The 22,499-nt window shown below is 53.6% G+C and overlaps 1 protein-coding gene across 8 annotated transcripts in view; it reads right to left on the reverse strand.

Annotated features, from left to right (window-relative positions):
• The window catches only part of DENND2B (DENN domain containing 2B), a 176,351-nt gene that overhangs the window by 4,712 nt on the left and 149,140 nt on the right, over positions 1 to 22,499 (reverse strand). For 7 of the 8 annotated variants that reach the window (XM_060105683.1, XM_060105682.1, XM_060105681.1 and 4 more), the window contains 11 exons: positions 18,266 to 18,417; positions 16,145 to 16,360; positions 15,070 to 15,166; positions 14,403 to 14,447; positions 13,211 to 13,395; positions 12,015 to 12,124; positions 11,754 to 11,823; positions 8,858 to 8,935; positions 8,177 to 8,317; positions 4,145 to 4,293; positions 19 to 196 (listed from right to left, as the gene is read on the reverse strand). In XM_060105683.1, coding sequence (XP_059961666.1) covers positions 19 to 196; positions 4,145 to 4,293; positions 8,177 to 8,317; positions 8,858 to 8,935; positions 11,754 to 11,823; positions 12,015 to 12,124; positions 13,211 to 13,395; positions 14,403 to 14,447; positions 15,070 to 15,166; positions 16,145 to 16,360; positions 18,266 to 18,417 — 1,421 coding nt within the window. Of the gene's footprint in view, positions 1 to 18; positions 197 to 4,144; positions 4,294 to 8,176; positions 8,318 to 8,857; positions 8,936 to 11,753; positions 11,824 to 12,014; positions 12,125 to 13,210; positions 13,396 to 14,402; positions 14,448 to 15,069; positions 15,167 to 16,144; positions 16,361 to 18,265; positions 18,418 to 22,011; positions 22,093 to 22,499 lie in introns of those variants that run through there. The other variant, XM_060105687.1, reaches the window with a different exon arrangement.

The raw sequence follows: 22,499 nt of genomic DNA on the forward strand, positions 1-22,499 counted from the left end.
GCTCCCCAGGTGGCCCACCTCCTCCACAGGCAGCTCCTTCAGTTTGGGGAGGGAGCTGGAGAGCAGGCCAACCAGGAAGGGGGTGGGACAGCAGACGATGTCAATCATGGAGGCCGGGAGGACAGGAATGAAGGTGTGCTGCCAGGAGAAGGGGTAGAGCAAGGCCACCACAGCATGGGAGCAGCTGGATAGGGTACTGGCAGACAGACAGACAGACAAAGCACTGAGCCCAGGCCCGCACCTTCGGGGAAGGGGCAGTACAGCCTGCTGGGCCAGGCTCAGGACATACTTTCATGTTAAATCTCCCAGTGCCACAAAAATGCTAAGGAGCCTTGGGCCTGGGTCTGACCTTGCAGACTGGTAAAGCTTCCACACTGCCACTGCTCGGGACCTCAGGGACAATGGTGCTACCCTCTTTGGTCGCTCTACCTAGGAACAGTCATAAAGGTACATAGCAACACTTGAACACACATACACACCCCCAAGAGCCACCCAAATGCACAGGTGGGCCTGACCTAGTGTGGGAGTATCAGCTCAGGCCAGGGAGTACAAAGGTAACCTGAGCAAGGGTTGACCACAAATTCATAGTAAGAGCTGGAAGGTCCTACAGCTGGAAGGTCATCTTATCAGGTCCACATTTTACAGCTGGGGCCATTGATACCCAGGGTCAGTCTGCTCATAAGTGGCACACCTGGGACACAACCAGATTTCCTGTCTCCCAGCCCAGTGTTACTTCTACCATTCTTCCTCTCTATCCATTCCTCCCTCTCCTAATTGGAAAAAGTGGTCTGACTGAGGACCGCTGACTGAGGTGAGGCTGGCACCATTCTTAACCACTCCCATCTGTCCTCTCATGCTCCAAAATATAGCCAGAGGTCTCAGTGGGGTCATCCTTCTCTTGGCCTAGAGGGGGGCTCCAGGCCTCCAGCACCACAGGGCTGGGTGGCCAAGCAGAATGACCAATGGGAGACTGGAAGGAGAATCTCCCCGATGCTAACTAGAAGGCACAGAAGTGAGTGCTGAGGGATAGTGTGGGTCACCAGTCAACACAGGAGACACACCTGGCTTTAACCATCCACCCGTCAGGAGAGGAGTCGAAAGCACTCCCCTAAGGGCCATATTACATATGAGGAGACAGAGGCCCAGAGTCAAGTTCACTCTCAAGCCTGCCTTTCCCACCCTGTCTCTCCACATCTATTGGCCCCACCTATTAGCGATGAAAGCCCTGGGCTCCACTTGATCAGCTCCAACAGGGATTCTCACCCTTTCATGACTAATGCCCACCTGTCAGAGAACATGGTTCCAATCCATGACAGAAACAACCCCTCTTTTCCAGAAGGACCTCGGGGGACGTTCACAAGCGTTTTGGCAGCCAGTGCCTTGCTTGGCTGTCCTACCACCCCATGGACGACTAAAATACTGCTGGGCCTTGAGGCAGAGATACAGGTATCCTGGCCCTGAGAGCCCTTCCCCTAGGGACAGCAGCTCCCCACACCCCAAGGAGAGCCATCTGAAAAAGATCTGGAAAGGGGCTGTCCAGGGTCAAAGGAAACACAGCTCCACAATGACTTCCAGTGGGCCTGGGACTTGGGAGGCAGAAGGCTTGTACAACCCTTAGGGCTGATCACTGCAGAGCCTGTGTATGTGTGCGTGGAGACACACACACACACACACACACACACACACACACACACACACACACACACACACACACACACACACACACACACACACACACACACACACACACACACACACACACACACACACACACACACACACACACACACACCCTCCCTCCCTCCCTCTTACACAGACATCAGAACTAGGCCAGAGGGACCAAGGACTTGTGGAAAACCTAAAATGTGATCAACGGAACAAGAGCTGGCTGGATTTACTGAGGCTTGACCCCAGTCCAGGCCTGTGTGCCCTCACTGGGCTGCCTATTCTGCCCCTCTTCAGTCAGAGCCAGACCCCAAGCAGGGAAGACATCTTTTCTAAGACCCAAGATTGGCAGGACTTGAATGCTGAGCTGGGCCAGATCAGGGCCCTGGGGTGTTTTCCTCCCCAAATGGTCCAGGAGTGTGTTCAGAGGCAGCTGAAGCCACAGGAAACAATCACTGTATTCACAGCCCTGTTGGAGCCAGGCTGGGGGCCACGGGGGTGGCCAAGAGGAGGCTCTGTCCTGGGTAAGGGAGCGGAACCTTCAAGAAAAGAAACCTCGGGGTCCAGGCTCTGCTAGGGGCATCAAGGTCTGACCAGACCAGAGCCTCACAGCTGGGTAGCAGGGGCTTTGCTGGCAGACAGTGAACACGGATGGCAGAAAGGCACAGACGGGGCCCCAGGGAGCTGCCATACCTGGCTAGTTCCGGTTGCCGGCTTGGTCCCTTCACAAGGCCTGACGGGCCCATGACACACACAGAACTGTGGTGTACAGAAACACTGAGGCTGTGACGGGAAGTGGGGGACAATCTTCTTTTCTAAACCTGGCTCTCTCTGGAAAAGCCAGAAGCTCTGGGTTTTCCTCCTCTTTACTTCTCCTGGGCTGAGGGTGGCCCTGAGTTCCTGCGCCAATGCCCTGTGAGGGCATTTGGGAGTCTATTTCCCCATGACCCTCCCATGCACACAAAAGAAAGACCCCAGGGATCCTGGGCTTATTGGGGGACAAACCAGGAAGAGGATTCTTCTTTTCTGCCTCTCATATCAGCGCCTAGCGTATGTTATTGCATATAGCTTAATAAACGTCTAAATGACTAAATTCCACCACTCTAAAGAAACTATTGCCCCCCGTGATGGGTTCTTTGACGAAAAATTATACAATGTGTTGCCGAGATCTCATCCTCTCCCTGCCTGTCCCATCCCCTACATATACCCTTTGCTATGGTCTGAATGTTTGTGTCCCCTCAAATTCTTTGTTGAAATCCTAACCCCCAAATATGATGATATTAGGACATAGGGCCTTTGGGAGGTGCTTAGGTCATGAGAGTGGAGACCTCATGAATGGGATCAGTATTCTTATAAAAAAAGAACCCCCCTTCCAGCATGTGAGGACACAGAGAGATGCCGACAGCTATGAACTAGGAAGAGGGCCCTGACCAGAACGTGACCAGGCTGGCACCCTGATCTTGGACTTCCAGCCTCCAGAACTGTGAGAAATATATTTCTGTTGTTTATAAGCTACCCAGTCTGTGGTATTTTGTTATAGCAGCCTGAATGGACTAAGACGCTCTTTTAAAGAGGAAAAAAAAACCTGGGCTGCCTAGAAGAGCTCGGCCTCTTCCAGAACACCTCATGTCCAGTGACATGTCTGCTGCCCCCTCCCATGGCCACAACCATCTGGACCTCCTCTGCCTCTAAAATCATAAATGCCAACATTTCAGACTAAGATTTGTGATCTGTTCAGCTCTTTTCTTATTCTTCTTAATCCAGCTCCCCTGCCTCAATGACATCTCCAGTCCCTGGGCTGCTTTCTCCCTTTCCTAGTTTGGCCAACCTTCCTACAACCACTCTCCCCACCCCCAGCACTCTCAAGACCCTCACCTGGTCCTTCTCTGCAAATCCCCACATGCCTGGCCCTGGGTCACTCCATTCAGTTGCCTTCTCCAGGTGACACCGTCACTGGCCCCCTCACTGGATGGCTCAGCACTCTTCATACTGTCCCTAGTCAGTGCCCTTGCCCCTTCCTCACTGTGGCTCTTCCTAAAGTTCATCGCTCTCTTAAAATTCAGCATCCCACAGAAGTGGCCTTGCCTCCCCCTCCAGAGGAAATGTGGCCATCAGCTAGAACTCTTACTTTCTCACCTTCCTCCATATAAATAGATTTGTACCTCTACAATCTTGGCCGTTGCAAAAGCAGCAGCGTCTGTCTTTTTCCCTCCAGCCAAGTCCTCCATTGGGTTCTCAACCCTGCCATCTTCTGTGCTCACAAGCCCTGCTCCCTCAGTCATCCTCTCTGCCCGGGTTTGCTAACCTTTCCTCTCCATTTGATCTTGCTCTCACCACACACAGACGCACACATACACATACACACACGCTCCGTGCACAAATACGACAGTGGCTGGCATATACTAGGGCTCGTAAATCACATTGGATCAATTAGTGCATGTGCCTTCCCCCCTTCTTCACCTCACCTGCCGGGCCCTACCTGAGCTTATCTGCTACAAAAATGACGCGGCGCTCCAGCAGCAGTGAGGCAAAGATTCGGATAAGCTGGCGCACGCTGAGGCAGGTAAAAAGGCACTCGAAGTCCACATGCTCCAGCCGGGAATCCATGGGCCGCCGCAGCTCTAACACCTGCAGGAGAACAGTGGGGCAAGTAGGGCACGGCAGATCAGGTGGGTGCCACTCCTGGGTCCTACACAAAGCGACCGGAAGCTGGCTCCCCTTCCCAAGGCCTCTAACCCACCCCACTGTGCAGTAAGACCCAGTCTCCTCCTCCATTCAGACCACAGCTCTGCCCCCACAGTACTCAGACGCCCAGCCTGTGGGCAACAGGGCTAACTGAACATGGGGGAGGCTCCGGAAGGAAGGAGCTGGGGAGCCATGTGCCAGGCTCTCAGGAAAGGGGGGGAGGAGAGCTGGCTGCTCTTACAGATGAGGGAGGGAGGGAGCCACACAGCTTCATCTGCACTGCCCTCCCCGCCCTCCTGCCCGTCGCCCCAAGGAAAGGCCTTGGCTCCGCGCTGCCCAGCCCCACAGCTGATCGCTGCCCCTCCGCGCGGCTCTGCTCACCCACCTCTGGACAGACAGTGCTCGTGTCCTTGTTGCCATGCCCCCTCCCTTTCCTGCTAGGAAGAGTTTCCTTCCAGAGGCTCTGTCCTGGCCTCTTATCTCTATTGGCTTGTCTAATCCCTGTGCCAGGGACAAGGGAAACACGGGGAAATGGCTGGCTATTCCACAACCTTGCCAGGAAGCAGGCCTCTCTTTATCAGGGCCAGACCTAGCAATCTTCCCTCCGGAGAGGTTGCAAGGCCACTCCTAAGGTCAGTGCTGTGGCGCAGGGACCACTTCCCTGGGGGCAGTCATGAGGGTGGAGGGTGGCAACTGACCCTAGCAATGAGAACAGGAGGAACTGCTGACGCTCAGCCCAGGCCAAAGCAGCTCTCACCCGGGCCTGCCTAGTCTTCCCCTTGCTTCCTCAGCGTATGTGGGCAGCACAGATGTGTAGGTCTCCTGAGAACCAGGAGGGAAAACGCACCCCTCTTTTAGCCCTATGGTATCAGAGCCCTCCTCAAGGGGCTTTACCCTGCCTTATCTCATTTGTTCCTCAGAGTCTAAACAAGTGAAGTTCTAACTCCTAGCTCAGTAGTCATCGCTCTGGGCCCAAGGGAAGTAGCCACATGGGCACAAGTTGCCCTAAGGATGTGTCTCTTTTATAGGGTTCTGTTTACACTCTGTCTCTCCCACCAGATGGTGAAGCCCCAGAAGGCCCAGTGATTAGCAGGATGTGGGGTACACCCAAAGTGCTCAGTGAATGTGCACTGAAGGGATCCCTTACCACAATCATGCCAGAGGCCTCTGCACCCCTCCTGCCCTTGCCCCACCCGGAAGAAGTCACAGTGAAGCTCCCCCAAGCCTCCCTCCTGAGAGCCTGCGTGCAGTCAGCGCCCCACTCCTACTACCCCAAGGGTCCGGGCTCCTCCCAGGAGTGAGAGTTCACACAGGAAGCTCACAGGACCTGGGCCTCTCTTCATTCACCTGCCCTCAAGGAGATCATAGTCCAGTGAGGCTGAATGAGCCTAAACCATCACAGCCCACCAGCTTGGTGTCAGGACAGGGGCAAGGTGTAATTAACATCTGCACAGGGCGCTGAGCGTGCTGAGAGGTCAGGGCAGCAGCTCAGAGCACAAGATGCTTAACTTGGTTGTCCAAGGAGAGAAGAAGGGAAGTGTCTACTAGGCCAAAGGAAGCAGGGTTCAGGGACAGTAAGCAAGTCAAGTCAGAGCGTTGAGACGAGGCTGGTGAACAGGCTGGGCCCCATCCTGAAGGACTGACTCCCAGGCATGCTACTGAGCTCTCAGGGTAGGGTCGGTGGTCCTGCGCCCAGGTCATGCATGAAGCAGGAAGTCCGTCCAAAAGAGCGTGGGAGAAAAGATGCTACAAGAAAGGCCTTAAATGGCATTTGCAAACCCAGCAAACCCAATGTTTCTTTAGTCAGACCCTCTCCACTCCCTGCAGCAACTAAGTTATTTCTTCTTCCCTCTCCTCAAACCCAACATCCACCTCTCACTCTCAGAGGATGACCTTCTTTTCCATTTTGAGAAAACTGAAGCCATCAGATGAGAATCCAGAATCTACAAGCCATGGCCCTTCCTCGCCGTTACACAAGGAAGTACCCTTCTCTCCTAAAAAGCCAGTCTCTCCCTGGATCCCACCGCCCTGCCTTCTCACTGACAGTCTGACTGTCCCTTCCCTCTGCTACTGCTTTAACCTCTTCCTCTGATGGGCCACTCCCACCAGCACCCAGACAACCACCTTCAACAGACTCTCCCCTGGCTCCACGTTACCCTTCAACCACTGCCCCTTCCCCATTTCTCCCCACAGCCAAGCCTCTTAAAAGCTGTCTCTACAGGCTATTCCCCCTTCTCAACCCCATTCACTTCTCAACTCTCTCTACTCAAGCTTCTCAGCCCCCTGACCCCCCCCCCCCCGTTTCTGAAACTCAAGGCTTCCCACCACACCTCATCCTGACCTCGCCTGATCCCTCCTTCCTTTCTGAGAGGCCCCTTCCTTGGCTTCCTGGGACTCCTCCTGTCTCTGTTTTCAGGGCTGCTGCTCCTCTGCTGCAGGCCCTCTAAATGCTGGAGGCCCTCGGGACTATCTTCTCTTCCCTGTCTACACTGTTTGCTGCTAAACATCTTCTCTGGGGTGTCTTATAGGCATCGTGAATGTAATGTGCATGAAGTCAAACTCTTCCTCCTCACAAGCCTCCTCCTCCCTCAGGTGCTCCATCCGCTGACCTGTTGCTCAAGCCAGAAAACTGGGAATTCACCTTCAAATCTCCCTAACACTATTCCCTATTTCCAATCACACACAATGTGCTATTGACCCTAATTCTAAAGCACATCTCAAACCCATCTATTCTCTTCATCTTTTCCTCCACACCTTAATCCAAACTCCGATCATCTCTTGCCTGTACTACTGCAACATATCCAAGCTGGTCTCCCTGTTTTCACTCCAGTCCATAATCTACATAGCAGCCAGAGTGAGCTTTTAAAATCATATCTCGGGTCTTATAACCCTGCTTTAGAGACATTCCAAAACCCTGAACTCGGCCTACAGGTACACTGTGATTTGGCCCTGCTGTCTATCCACCCTGCTCACTCCCCTTTTCGACCATGCTGGCCTTTTTTTTTTTTTTTTTTTTCGCTATGCGGGCCTCTCACTGTTGTGGCCTCTCCCATTGCGGAGCACAGGCTCCGGACACGCAGGCTCAGCGGCCATGGCTCAGGGGCCCAGCCGCTCCGCGGCATGTGGGATCTTCCCGGACCGGGGCACGAACCCGTGTCCCCTGCATCGGCAGGCGGACTCTCAACCACTGCGCCACCAGGGAAGCCCCATGCTGGCCTTTTTTTCCGTTCCTTGGCAAGCATCCACACTTTCCCAACTTTTGCCTTTGCATGCTGTCCCTCTACCTGGAATAATCCTCTCCCGTCCATCGGGTCCCCAGTAAAATGTCACTTCCTCAGAGGAGGCCTTTCCTGGCCCCTAATCTAAAGCACATCCCCTGTTACACACTCTCACTCTGTGCTTTCACTTGGCACCTAACACTTTTAGGGGTTATCTGTTTCTATGTACAAGTATTTATTTAGTGTCTGTCTCTCCCACTAGACTATGAACTCCACAAGGACCGAGCTGTGCCCCTCTTTAACTATATGACTCTGCAGGAACCCTGACTGTGAGAGAGCACATATTCTGTCAACATTTGATGAAGGAATAAGAGGTGGCCTGCAGTTTAGTCCAAACAGGTCAGGGAAGGTCCCTAGAAGCTGCAGAGAGTTGAGCAACAATTACAGTTCTGTCATTCACTCTTTTTAGTCCCTGTTGGTGAGGTGTACAAATGTGCTGAGCAAGGAAGGGGCCGTGCTCGGCACCCCCAGAGACTGAGCCTTGGCTCAGCAGGCCCCACGCCAGCCCCAGTCCATGGTCTGAGAGAAGAGGCAGCAGAAATCCCTACCTCGTTGCCAGCCCCCGGCAGGAATGTCTTCACTTTGATGGTCTTCCCTGGGGCAGGGAAGGGTGATTCCATGAGACTTCTCATGAAGGGATAGACCAAAGCGGCGGAGATCCCACGCCGGCGCTCCACCTCATCTAGGACCTGTGCCCACCGCCAGCAGCCCAAAGAGGAAGGGTGTCAGGGCGCCACCCTCCCCTACCTCCTGGGCAGAGAAGAGGGCAGCCCGGCATCTGACCAGCCCGGGCCGAAAGCTGGGAGACGGCGGACTATCTCGCCGGGAGCGTCACACCCTACCCTTCCCGTCTCCCGGGCCACTCGGTGTCGGCTCTGCTCCCTAACTAGTCCTTGCCTCAGACTCCAAGATCTGAGTCGCTGGGCAGAGGACATACCACTGGAGGTTGGGTTCCTGGGCACCTGGCTTCCCACAGGGCCTCTGTCCCCAAGGACTCAGCTCCGCCCATGGCCCAGGGTGAGCTGTGACAGTAGCAGACACTGCGGGTGCAGGAGCTGGTAGATGGGGAGGGAGTCGGAGAGCTCGCTTGCGCTTGCCCTTGCATCCTCGCCTTCTCTCACCCTCTCACACGCACACAGGTGGTTTTCTCATCTAAGCCGCATGCAGATACTCCTGTGGGAGCTGTCAGCTGGGGGAAGGGGGAGGGAAGTAAGCCAGAGCCCACTTACCTTGGAAAACAAGCCGAAGCAGCCAAGGCGGCTGATGACACAGTATACCTCTGGCAACCGAGGCCCTTTCCCACTTGGCTGGGCCAGGACAAGGAGGAGAGAGACACAGACACAGAGAACGCATGATTACTATATCTGACTCCTTTTCCTTGGGAACTGAGGACTAAGAACCAGTCTTCTAGGGAAGACTCTGGGCCTCTTCTAAACCTCTACTCAACCAGGCCCCCAAGGAAAGGGCTGCCACTCTTTGGGGGCAGGCTTCAGCCTCTGCTGGGCCTTCCAGCCCAAGGTGCCAGACTCCTGCCAAGCTCTACACAGGCTCCGCCCTTCCCCCCCAGGAGGACACTGATGGGGGCTGGCAAAGGACGAAGCGGTTTGGCAGAGGCTATAGGGTGATGTGTGGATTTATATCCCTAAATCCCCAGGCCCCCAGTGGTAAGGGAGGGACTTGTGTACATCCTTAGGAGCAAGCCAGGCGGTCTTCTGCCTCCCAGAGGGGACATTCTGCAAAACATTCCTTTTCTCAGTTGCTCTTTTCTCCTTTCCTTGATCTATCCCCATTCTAGGAAAGCAAACTGACACCAGATAAGAGAAGCAAACTACTATTTATTGAATATTTACCGTATCTGAGTCCTGGGCTTGGAACTTTCCAAAAACTTGTTAGATAGGCATGATTATCCCCCTTTTATTGATGAGGAAACTGAGTTCAAAATTATTAAGCCATTGTCCAAGGTCATGTATTTAGAAGTCACGGAACGAGGAGTCTGTTTCTGCCTCTGATTTGCTGTATTACCTCTAAAGTATGCTGCCTTCCGACAGAAAGGAAGGGAAAGAAACACAAAGAGACTGGGCAGAGGCGTGTCCAGAGCAGAGGAGAACAAAGTAAAAGGGGGATTTAGAAGGTAGGCAGCTGAAGGAGATGTGCACTGAGAGCTCCCCAGGCCTGGAGCCCCCAGATGCAGGCTGGAGCGAGTCCACAGGAGTTGACTTCTCCAGCCAGGGGCTGGCAGGGCTCTGTGGCTACCTCTGGCTCAGAGGCCTGGAGTGCCCAGCAAGGCTGAGCGGGGAGGGAACAGAGCAGCAGGTGCTGGCCCCTCGTGCAGGCTGCTAAGCAAATGCAGATGGGCTCTTTCAGTCTCCAAACCTGCTGGCCACACAGCACAGATCTAAAGAGAAGGCAGAATCTGTTTTTGTCCATATTAGGCCTGAAACTCACTCCTCTCTTCTTCCCTCTCCCCCGCCTCCCCTAAAGCCCCAAGTGATTAAAACAAGTATGTGGGATTTGGGTTAGAATCATTGTGTCCAATCTGCAGGAATGCCGAGCTAGTGCCAGCCCCCTTGGCGGGGACCCAGCCCAGGCCCTCTCTGAGCACGCCAGGACAAACATGCTCTTCCCTGGGGGCAGCAGGCCCGCTGCAAAGGAGCAGCGCTGCTCCATCTCTGCTCCTGCAAAGGCAGCCTTTGGAACGCTACCCCACCCCCCAGGCCCGGGTGAAGCTGCCTGGCTCCCCACCTGGCATCTGTACTGCTCTACCTTCCCTTAGCCCCGCTCACCAGGCATTCTATCTCCAAGTACTCCTTCTCCCCAGACTACCCTTTGGGGAGATCCAGGACTACCAGACTTGGTGTTAAAGGACTTGGAGTCAACCTGGCTCTGGCCCTGACTGGCTGTATGATCCTGGGCAAGTCATTCTACCTCTGAGTCTCCATTTCTTAATCTGAAGAACGTATATAATAATACTGGCTTGGCCAAACAGTTGGTTCGGGTTTTTCCATATGATGCTATGGAAAAACCCAAACAAACTTTTCGGCCAACCCAATGCCTCATGGGCTATTATGAGTAATAAAGAAAATGACATACTTAAAGCATCTAGCCTGGAACATAAACAGATCCCAAATCACAGTTCATTTCCTTTGCCCTGCCTTCTACATTGAAAGTCCTACCTCCTCTACTGGACTATCTGAAGTTCCTTGAAGATAGGTGCCATGTCTAACTCATCTTTATGAGCCTTTAGCATATGCTGCCTAAGCCTCAGCAGGTGTATGCTACATGTTTCTGAATGAATGAATGAACAGCCCAGAATCCTTCACCTGGAGTCCCTACTATACATCACCTTTGCCGAAGATCCCCCTCATCTTGCCCCTTCTCCCACTAAGGCCTGGGAACCCTAAACTCTGTCAACAAGCCAAGCCAACAATACCCCTGGTGAGCCCCAGGGGAGTGTGTGACAGGACCCTCTTTATCTTTACCTCAATCTATTTCCCAGGACTAATGAGAAGAGGGGTGGTGTAGTGCTTCTCTCTCCACATCAATGGCTTATATTTTCAAAACCCTCCCTTTCCCTTGAGTTCAAGGCATCTCTCCCAGAATCCCATAGAAGGTACTGCTCTGTCCCTGCTCAGCCTCCAGCCCTACCAGACCATGGACAGGATGCACATCAGGTTGGCCAGGTATGGGGGTGAGGAAGGTTGGCCTCCACCCCAATCTGATGCACACACACATACTGCTGGGTTGATGTGATCCTGCAATCGGGATCAGCAATCTGAGCCTGTAAGCCCAAAGTAAATGAACAAAAAGTAAAAGTATAGAAGAGCTAAAAACATAGGACAGCCCAGTAGAAAGTGATCCAATATTGTAGATTATCTTAGATCCTGGGGCCCAATCAGAGGGGCCACTTTAAGTCCTGCCATCCCAGGGAGTGCTTCGTGTGGTGTGTGTGTGTGTGTGTACGTGTGTGTGTCTGTGTGTGTGTGTCTGTGTGTGTGTGGCCTCAGGCAGCATACAAGGAAGCAGAACATAGAACAACTTGAGTTTCTACCAGCTCAAGTTAAAGAAGAGCGTACACACATACAAACACTGTGGCCCAGTCCCTGAGGACTGAATGGCCCTACTTACTAGTAAGCGCCTGCAGTAGCCAAAGCGTCTGCTGCCATCTTCCCCCGTCAGCATGAAAGAGAACGTCTCACTGGAACAGGGAGAAGTCTGGCATCAGGGAAATATCAGAGGACCCAGGAAACAGCCCCCAAGAAGAGGGACCGCCCAGGGAGGGGGTGAAAGACCAGGCTGCGGTAGGAGAGGAGGCTGGGACTAGGGTGGGCCAGAGTCAGCTGCCCACTGTTATGGGGGTAAAGGAGGCTATGCCAGGCCAGGCCTCACCTGCTGTACTCTGACACAGGAAGCCAGTCCTTGGCATCAGGGAAGCAAAACTGGGGAATGGCCTTGAGCCTCTCCTCTGCCTCCCGCATCTGCTTGGTGGGTCGGTCCAGCTGCAAGGAAGAGGAATATGGGGAGAGAGAGATAAGAGAAGGCATGGAACTTGGGGCTGGTGGTGGGTAGCTGACAAATATCTCCTCCCCCGAGAGTCCTAGGTGGCATTTGCCCAACTGGCATGCTTCTCAGCAACCCAACCCTGACCCCACTCCCATTTCTCACAGAGAGGTCTGGGTGTGGGCTGAGTCATCATTTATTCCTTCAATATATGCCAAACTAGCACTTTCTATGCGGCACCTGGCATGTGCTGGGCTACCAATAGAAAACCAAGTGGACAACGTCCCTGTCCCTGTGCATTCTGGTCAGCAGAGTGAGATAATCAACAAACAAAATTTCAGAGGGTGCCACAAAGGAAAGAAACAGGGCGATATGACAGAGATAAGTGGGTGGCTGGGGCTACTTTAGAGTATCTAGAAAGATCTCCTATTTGATCGGGGAATGAAGAATGAGAAAGAGCCAGCAGCCAAGTGAAGAGCTGAGGAAAGAAGATTCCCGGCAGAGGCAATGGCAGAGAGAAAGGGCCCGAGTGTTACAGGAAGAGAAAGGAGGCCAGGCAGGCGGCTGGGGGCGAGCAGGGAAGGGGTGGTAAGAGCTCAGGTACGTGGGGGAAATGGGGAGTGAGTGCTAATGGGTACAGGGTTTCTTTTGGGGGTGATGAAAATGTTCTAAAATTGATCACATAACTGTGACTATACTAAAAGTTATCGAATCGTATGCTTTAAACAGCTGAATTATATAGAATGTGAATTGTATCTCAATAAAGTGGTTAAAAAAGAGAAAAGAAAAGTAATAAGGTAGGAGAAGTAGCTGGGGGCCCGTCCTCAGGACCCTTGAAGTCCTGTAAACAACGTGGATCTCATTCTAGGCATGCTGGGGGGTGTTCTCTCCGCCTTCATCCTCCGAATACTCACTGGCCCAAACCCACCCCCTCTCCTCCCTCCAGACTACAGGCAGCCACGCTCAGGGCTAGCGCAGTGAGGTGAGTTGCTAAGGCGGGAACAGGATCTCCCTTCTTCCCCAGATGGGCCAGGCAGGAAGGAGGAGGCAGAGGAGGGGGCAGGGAAGGAGGGAGGCGGCCTCACCTTGGGAAACTGGTAGGAGACCTCAGGGAGGTACGTGTTTCGGGATGGCTTCCTCTTGAGCGACACCACCACGAAGCACTCGAACAGCTCCCGTTCCTGCCACTCGAGCAGCTCCAGCTCCAGGGTCCGGTAGCTGGGTGCGCGCTTCAGCATGGACTGGATGTGGACCAGGCGCTGCGTGTGGGCTGGGGGCAGGTCACACATCAGGGACGAGACCCCCACGTTAGCCCCCTCCACCCCATGCTCAGGGCTCCATCCCCAGGGGTCACCTCTAAGTGCAGGAGCCTAGTCTGATGGCCTGACCAACGAGGTCTGGGGGAGAAGTGGCAGGAGCAAGGTGTGTAGCCTGTCTGCCCTGACACAGTCAGGGCCTCCTGGAGCCTCTGGAGGCTGAGCTGGGGCCAACAGCCTGCCTGAGCCAGGCAAATCCAGGGATGCATCAATGGCACCCAGCCACCCCTGCCCCTGTGCCAACAGGACTAGAAGATATGAACATCCACAAAGCCTTCATCCTAGGGCCCCTATCAGTCCTTGGACTTGGACCCTTTTTCCCTGTCCCCAGGCCCAAAGTCTACTTGCCCACTTGCCTGGGGGACCCGCAGAGGAGGGAAGGAGGGAGCTACCTCCCACATACTTTAATCATCCAGGAAGGTCTAGGCAGGGCTTCCCAGTAGAGAAAGAACAGAGATTTGCCCAAGGCCCCCTGGAACATGAAGGTCCCAGAACCTTTCCAGGGAGGTGGCAGTTTTCCTCTCTAGGGAGAGGGAAGATAAGTGGCCTCAGGGCCTCCAGAGTACCAGTTTCCTCAGACTTTGGCACACTTCTTACAACCAGAAGAGGTACTTGTAACCTACTGCACCCATCTCTGACTCTCCAGATTCACAACACTTACCAGGCAAACCTAGCACCCAATTTTCATGGACAACGGCTTGGGAAAATAAGGCAGGGTCACCAGCCTTAAATTTGGGAAAAGGGAGATGGTTGCATTTAACCTCTCAGGGCTGAGCTCCATGACTGTAGGAATGGACTCCCCTAGAGCTCCTTGCTCTGTTGGCCTCGTATCCTGCCTGCCATCGCCTCTCCAAATGGGGCCACTCTGGGATGTTGGAACTGTATGTGCAGAGAAGGGAAGGCTGATTCCCCACAGCCAGGGCAGGAAAGGGTCCCATGGTCTTGGGGAGCCATGCCTCACCTTTGAACCTGTCGTCAGAGTCGCTCTCGCTCTCACTGTTCTCATCTGGAAAAGTTAAGAGCAGAGTGCATGCTTGCTGAGCCATTGCCCCACAGCAAATGTTTTCTGTGCCCCCCCACCCAGCTCTTCTCATGAGGGATGTACCTCCTCTGGGCTCCAGTGGGCCCCTGGCCAGGTGCTGCGTGGCCCGGGGCCAGGGTCCCTCAGAGCTCAAACTGCAGGTGCTAACCTATATCCAAACCCCTATCCACCCAGTCCTGATTTGGGGAAAGCTGAGGGCCAAAGTTGGAGGCTGAGCCAGCAGAGAGGCCTATCGGCCTGGAACACAAGGGTCTTGCCTCCAGAAGGCCAAGATTTGAAATGGGAAACAGACCACAGTGCTCAGTAAGTCTGGCCTTTCCTTTTGCCAGATGCAGATTCCCACACCCACTTTCCTATTCAGGGCCTCACAGCCCAAAGTCTGCACTAACCCTTCCCAAGGCTTTCTTCCCTCTTTGGCTCTCCCCTCCTATGTGGCCCCTTTTTTGCAGGGCTCTACCCTCCTAGAAGACAGGAGGATCCCACGATTGCCCCGTGGAAGGGTAAACTGAGGCTAGTCCATGCCTCTCCCCACTTCAAATGCCCAAGGGCCCCAGAAACCTGAGCCAGCTCAGGCATCCAGGCCTACCTCTCAGTGATGATGTCTCAATGCTGGACATGGACAGCTTTTTTAACCTCTTCTTTCCCCGCTTGGCATTGTAGATGGAGTTAATTCTTTGGACAAGCTGGGTGAGAAAAGCAGGGAGGGTGAGGCAACCCTAACACCAACTGCCCCTGCTCCGCAGAAGGCTGACTTACAGAGGCCGTCCATTCCCTTACGGAACAAGCCTTCTGCCCTCTCCGCAATGGGCCCAGTACTGGTCTCCCTCCTGCACTGGCCCCAAGGGCAGACTGGTGGCTCCCCATCTACTTGTCCCCTTAGTGGTCTCCTGCCCCCAAGACAAGGACTTTACACTTAGCTCCCCAGAGGAAGGAACTGTGATCAAACTAGACAGGATGGGAGCTCCTGGGTCTCAAGAGTCCCTGAACCAAGCGAGACAAAGAGCTGCTCAGAGGCAATAACAGGAACAAGGATTGAGCCTTTCCCCTCTGGGCTACAACCTGGGGCCCTGGCAGGAAGGAGCTAAATTCCCAATATACCCAAGCATTGTTTGCAGGCTAAAAATACCACTTGGCTAAATCCTGCTGCTTTGGGCTGGGGATTTGGGCCTGGCTACCTATGTGCACAAATCATTGCTGAACACTCTCAATTCTGAGAGTTATAGAAAGGAAGACCCATGTTTGAGTCCCAGGTCCTTCAAAGCCTGGAGATGTCTCTGCGTACACAGAGACTTTGCATACCCCACACCCACTAATGGGGAGCTTCTTAAGGACTGTTTCCATCCACCCAGTGGCGTGGAGCACTCCCTGGGGGCCAGGATAGCCTGTTTTCTCCTAACATCTGCAGAGCATTAATCACTTAGTGCATCTTTATTGATATGAAAAGGAAATTAGCCAGATGAAAAACAAAGGCCAGTGCCTGGACCTGAAATTGATTTCAGGAGAATTGAGGAAGCAGGCCCAGAGTAGGGAGGGAGGGAGGGAAGGAAGGAAGGAAGGAAGGAAGGAAGGAAGGAAGGAAGGGGGGGAGGGGGGAGGAGAGAAGAGCCACCACCTGCCTGCCCACCTGCCCAGCCCCAGCCAGCTCCAGCTGGGGAGGCTACCTTGGGAATGCGGCGGGCCCGGCGGCTGGACAGCAGTTCACTCGTGGTGCTGAGGCTGTCCTCATTGAGGCTGGAGGGTGAAGACGGCAGGCTCAGCTGAGCCAGCAGCAGCATGTCATCATGGCTGTGCCTCTTGGGTACTCGTGGCGGCCGGTGGCTCTTCCTTTCTGGCCAGTTCCCACTGCGCAGGGACTGGCTGCCGGGTTTCAGGGAGAGCTGGCATGGGAGAGGGGACATGGGAGAGGGACTCAGCACAGATGCCTTGGCCGGCACCTGTCTGCTGGGACCTGGACAGAGGAGCCACAGGCTGGCATCCCAGACTCCTCCAAATCCCACCTGGAATTTCCATCTCCCAGGGTTTCCTCTTTTAAGAGCTCAGCTGCCGGTCAGCAGCTCAGGGCTAGATTCAATACTTGCTTCCACAAAGGAAGCTTAACTACTTCTTCCAGAAAAAAGAAAGCAGAGACTAAGAAAACTGGGCTGTCTATCTGAGTGGAAAAAGAAGGCCAAGTGAGAAGTCTGCGGGCCCCTCCTGAGCTCTGGGACAAGGCTTAGCTCTGCTCATTACTGGGTGTGGTCGACGGAGCCAGTCTTCCCCACTCAGCCCCTGAGTTAGTCCTAAAAGGCTTCTCTAGCAGAGGCCAGAATCTACATGTCAACCCAGCCCTGCTCACTTCTTCCAGGGTGAATACAGGGCTCTGACCACCAAAGCCTGGCAAGGCAGGCCTCGGAGCCAGTGGCTCCCTCACCTACATGGTCCTGGGCTGCTCCCATCCCTGCCCGGATCTACTTTCTGCCTCCCTCTGTCTAGACTGACACCCTTCAGCACAGGGCACCTTACTCTCGGCGGATCCTGCTCACCACCAAAAAGGTAGCACCCCTGCAAACTTGGCAAGCCTTCCACCTGCCGTCTGGATCTGGCATTGCCTCTCATCACTCTTCAGCAAGTCCTCCTTCCCCCCATCCCCCAACTTCCCCTTCCCACCCAATCAGTCCGGAAATACAAATTCAATGGAAGCTTATTTGAACAGAGCACATTAGAAAGGTAACTCTTTTATAAAAAGTCACATCATTCCAAAACCAGAAGAAATAATTTTTATATTCTCTAGCCAGTGTTATAAAATATCTAGGAGAGGGGCTTCCCTGGTGGTGCAGTGGTTAAGAATCCACCTGCCAATGCAGGGGACATGGGTTCGAGCCCTGGTCCGGGAAGATCCCACATGCCGCGGAGCAACTAAGCCTGTGCACCACAACTACTGAGCCCAGGTGCCACAACTACTGAAGCCCATGCGCCTAGAGCCCATGCTCCACAACAAGAGAAGCCACCGTGATGAGAAGCCTGCGCACTGCAACGGAGAGTAGCCCCCAGTCACCGCAACTAGAGAAAGCCCGCGTGCAGCAACAAAGACCCAACACAGCCATCCATAAATAAATAAATAGATAGATAGATAGATAAATAGATAGATAAATAAATAAATAAATAAATTTATTTTAAAAAAAGAATCTAGGAGAGTTAGAGTTGCTTGGGTAGGTCCAAGATAGGATCTCCATTCCCCTGCCTCCTGTCCACCATGGACAAGGCCAGAATGAGCTACAGTCTAAGAGCTTCCTGCGACTCTTCACCTTTCTTCTCACTCTGCCTCTATCAGTCCATTCCTCGGAGAGTCATCCATTCAACCATTTATTCAGTGGGAGTGGTTCCAGGTCCTGGAGACACCTGTCTAGTTCTCCAAATCAGGTTCTTGGGCCTACGCCTGGCCCCTAAATGCCAGTGCTGAGATCAGTTCTGCCAGAGCTGCAGAATACCAAGACTCCAACCCGGGCCCTGTCTTCCTGTTTCCAGGAAGGGGAGGAGAAATAATGATTAGACAGGAGACTACAGGGGCTCCTGCCTTAGTTTTGCAGCTCAGAGCTCAAGCAGTGAAGGGAAGAAGGTGGGACAGGGTGCCCCTAAGAGCACATCTCGATTGGCCACAAGCATATCGACACGGCAGAAGTCCCTGAGTGCAGAGCTCTTCTCTGACGTCACCTTCGCCTAGCACTAGTGAGGCAAAAAGCCTGAGTGGAAGCTGGCAAACGCCTCGTGCTGACCCTACAGGCCCAAGTCAGGGCTGCTGTTACCTGAGTGGGTGGGTTGTTGTACTTCCTGTCCTGAGGACTCCACATCCTGTGCAAAGAGTCCAAGGAGTTTTCAGACAGTTGCTGGGATTTTCGTCCTGCTCTTCGGCTCTTTAAGTCCACATCCTCATACGGATTCTCCTTGGGCAGATCTCCTGAAGAGGAGGAAAAGTTAGAGAAGGGGGAGAAGGCAAGAAGGAAACACACACACACACACACACACACACACACACAAACAAGCAGAATTCCTGTGAGCCAAAGAGAGTGGCTTCTGCCTGGTCCTTCGGCTCATGAGTCATGCAGCTGCCCGTCTGCAGTGGGGAGGCTACAAACAGATCCTGGCTCTGAGTCCAGAAGCTGAACCCCCCACCTCCAGTTCAGCTCAGCCTTGCCTGGCCTCTGCTTTGTAAATTCAGGGACTGCACAAGACTGGCTCAGCCACCCATGCCTGTGTCCAGCCAGAGGACAAAGCCAACACCAGGCGTCTCTCCTTGGCTCCAGTCCCTTTGCTGAGAAAGCCCCAAAGATATACAGTTCAAGGTGGGAAAGGCTTTCAGAGGTCACACGGCTGTCCCTTCACCCACTGCTCCCTGAGGACCACTTCTGGAGATGGGCATGGAGGGGATCTGCGAGCTCTAGGGTGCCGGGCTCCACCAGGCCTCCCTCCTGCCCGTACGCTGTGCCACAGCTCTCTCAGGACAGGGCTTTTGCCTGGCCCACCGAAGTAGTGAGCGCTCAGTATGATTTGTTCAATGAACCGCTCTGACTACAGCGTCACTCCACTTCCTCCACCACAGACCTCAGCAAAAAGACAATGGTCATCAATCCCCTTTTGGAATAAACTCTCCTGCTGAGACACATGGGAGACGTGAAAGGCTTGAAAGGAGTTTGGGCTGCAGGGGTGGGGTTGGTGGGGAGTTCTTGTTTCTCTTCTCAGGACTCAATTCTAAAATCCCTGGCAGTAGGCACTGTAAGGGCACTACGAGAAAATCACAGAAAGTCCAAAGCATAGTCCCTGCCCTTGAAGAGCAACCCCTTCCCACAAGCCATGCCCTCCTGCCCCTTTCCTGCCAACACATACCTAGACTTTTCTAAAATACAATAATATCATGAGCAGGGTCAGTCCTGGAACCACAGTCGTGCAGCAGAATCACAGTGGTGACAAGGTCCACGGGACTGTGAGGAAATACTGCCCTCTACTGCCCTTTGTCTTGTCTTTCCTTAGCCTCCCCTCGGTATCAAGGCCACTGTTTGGGACGCAGGTACTAGTGGCCAGAATGAGGCTTTGCTGGAGGTGGCACACAGGAAGCTGCTAACAGGGCTCACTCCAGCTTCTCCGATCGGCAGCGGGATTGAGCTTGGGTGATCACTGAGCCCCAGGGATGCCTGCCCGTGCCTCCCACCGTAGAGGAGTTCAGACTTCACTTCTCAGGGAGCAGACAGAAGAAAGAGCCATAGACTAGCCACAAAGGCCACTGGGTGTGTAAGCTTTCCTAGGATAGGACACAGGAGAAAAACCAAATCCCTACATGCTTCTTTCAGATTTTTCCATTTCCAAAACCAAGATCTCCCCCCGTTGTGGTATCTACTTATTACTATCATGGAAAACCACCATGAACTTAGGAAATGCCTTTACAGAGGTGTAGGGGGAGGGATGGGGGGGCTGTGCAGGGGGGATTTCGGTCACAGCTAATTAGACTGCCATGGGAGCAATACAAATCTCTGTAAACTTATGAGTCAAAGATGGGTCAAGGAAGGATTTGGGACGGAATTAAGTGATTCCCAACACCAGCAGAGTCCCCAGCAACTGAACAGACGTTTTCCTGTAACACAGTCATGCTATGAAAATGACTTGTCTCCATTCCAGAGCCCTGACTAAGCAGAGCTGGCCCAGCAACCCTGCCTCCAGAAGCCAAATATGAAACCTGGCATCCCCTGCATGTTTTCTCCAGCCTACCCCACTGTGGGCACTTAGGGAGGAATCAGGATAGACTCTGTATGTCTTGGTCCCTCTCCAACATATATCCTACAGCAGTGAGGTTGGGGGACCAAGAACTGGAGAAAGCCAGGACACAGTCTTCCTGATCCTGTGAAGCAGGACAGAGCAGAAGGGGTCAGGAAGAACATTTATTCCAGGCTCATCAAATCTAAACTGCTTTGGGCTGGATGACCAGCCATCATCATCCCCCAACCTATAAGATGATTCTGTCTCAACTCCTTTAGAAGAGTTGCTCCAAACTACTGACACTTGGGGCTGGATAATTCTTGTGGTGGTGGACTATCCTGTGCATCTGTAGGACGTTTAGTAACAACCCTGGCCTCAATCCACTAGACAGATGACAGTAGCGTCCCCTCAGTTGTAACAACCAAAAAAATGTCTCCAGACACTGTCAAATGTCCCCTGAGCAGATGGGTGGATAAATGGATGATGGGTGGATGGGTGGACACATGGACGATGGAAGGAAGGGAGGGGGAAAGGAAAGGTGGATGAGTGGATGGGTGGACAAAACTGTACCCCCATCCCCACCCACCCCATTAAGAACCACGGCTTTTAGATGTTTCTAAACTTCCTAATAGCTTCTAAGTGCCATGACATGAGTCCCAAGGCAAACCCTCTTTTCCTCCCTCCTTCACTCCTTCTCTTCTCTCCCTTCTTTCTTTCCCCACAATCAAAGCTGTGAACATTAATATAAAATCCAAAGCTCCGGACTTCCTTGGTGGCGCAGTGGTTAGGAGTCCACCTGCCAATGCAGGGGACCCGGGTTCGATCCCTGGTCCGGGAAGATCCCACACGCCACGGAGCAACTAAGCCCGTGCGTCACAACTACTGAGCCTGCGCTCTAGAGCCCGCGAGCCACAACTGCGGAGCCCACGCGCCACAACTGCTGAAGCCTGCACTCCTAGAACCTGTGCTCCGCAACGAGAAGCCACCACGATGAGAAGCCCGCGCACCGCAACGAAGAGTAGCCCCCGCTCTTCACAACTAGAGAAGGCCCGTGCACAGCAGCGAACACCCAACACAGCCAAAAAATAAATAAGAATCTTTTTTTTAAAGTTAAAAAAAAAAATCCAAAGCTCCAAGAAATAGATGTAGGAGACTGAGGCCCAGGGAAGTAATAGATGCACATCAGTGATAACCTGGAAACTGAAAACAGTTGGGAACACCAGGTTCTCAAGCCCAGTATTGCCTCTGGAAACTAAATTTCAGGAAAGCCTTAAACGCCTGCTCCTCCCGACTGCCCAGCCCTAACGTCAGCCTCTTTCTTCTCCAGCAAGGTTAACATCCTCTCTGATATAACCAGGCCACTAATCATTTCTCCAGGAAATGATGGCTGGCCCTGGCCCAAGCCCTGCCTCCCAGCCTTAGCTTGGGCCCTTCACAGCCCCCGTTCACCTATTACTCTCAGCTTCCTGGACTGTTCTGACTACCCTTCTGGAGCTGCCTCACGGAGACACTCTCAGCCATCTGTCCAGGGAGTAAGGGTGCCCAGGGGATGGGGATGTGCAGAGACCAAGCAGTCCCCGAGGCCTAGAGCCACTAAACGGAATCTGCTGATAGCAAATCAACCCCAAAGCAATGGCTCAGAGCTGGGAGGGGAGGAGGGCTAGAGAGCCGGGCTCGGAACCTTCTCTGGAGGAGCAGAGCCACGGCGCAGCGGAAGAAGCTGGAGCCGAGGGGGGACATCTGGGGGAGCTTTGGCAGGGACATGATGGGAGACCGGAAGCCTGGCAGACCTCAAGACTTTCACCTGCATTCTTGCCCACGCAGCTTCCTCGAGGGTGCGCCTCGCTGCCCTTGGAGAGAGAGAAGAGGTAGGCCCTCCTCCCCCGAGGCCTGGCCTGAGCAGCTCCATCTCATCAAGCCCAGCTGTGGAAGCCAGAGATCTCAACCTTTCCCAGCTTTGCTGATGAGACAAGGGACAGGGGCATAGCCAAGAATTTCTGCTTTGCACTCTTTTAAAGGCGCTGGTCAGAGCCCAGACTTATCATATGGATCCTCTGGAAGGAAGAACCCAGTCCCACCTAGCCCTGCCTCCACTCCTCCCCACGTCTCCTTTGGTCACTAACCACAGGTGCCAAGCACCCCACCCCCCAACAAACGCACAACTGGAAGAACCAGTTAGAGAAGGGGTGTGTCTGTGCACAAGCACTGAGAATTTCCCCAAACGGAATCTTAAGCTTCCCAGACCACACCCATGGCTAGGGCCATGGGTCTGCAGCTTCCCTCCCCAGCCCT

The sequence above is a fragment of the Mesoplodon densirostris genome, chromosome 7 (genome assembly GCF_025265405.1).
Source record: "Mesoplodon densirostris isolate mMesDen1 chromosome 7, mMesDen1 primary haplotype, whole genome shotgun sequence".
Classification (NCBI taxonomy): domain Eukaryota; kingdom Metazoa; phylum Chordata; class Mammalia; order Artiodactyla; family Ziphiidae; genus Mesoplodon; species Mesoplodon densirostris.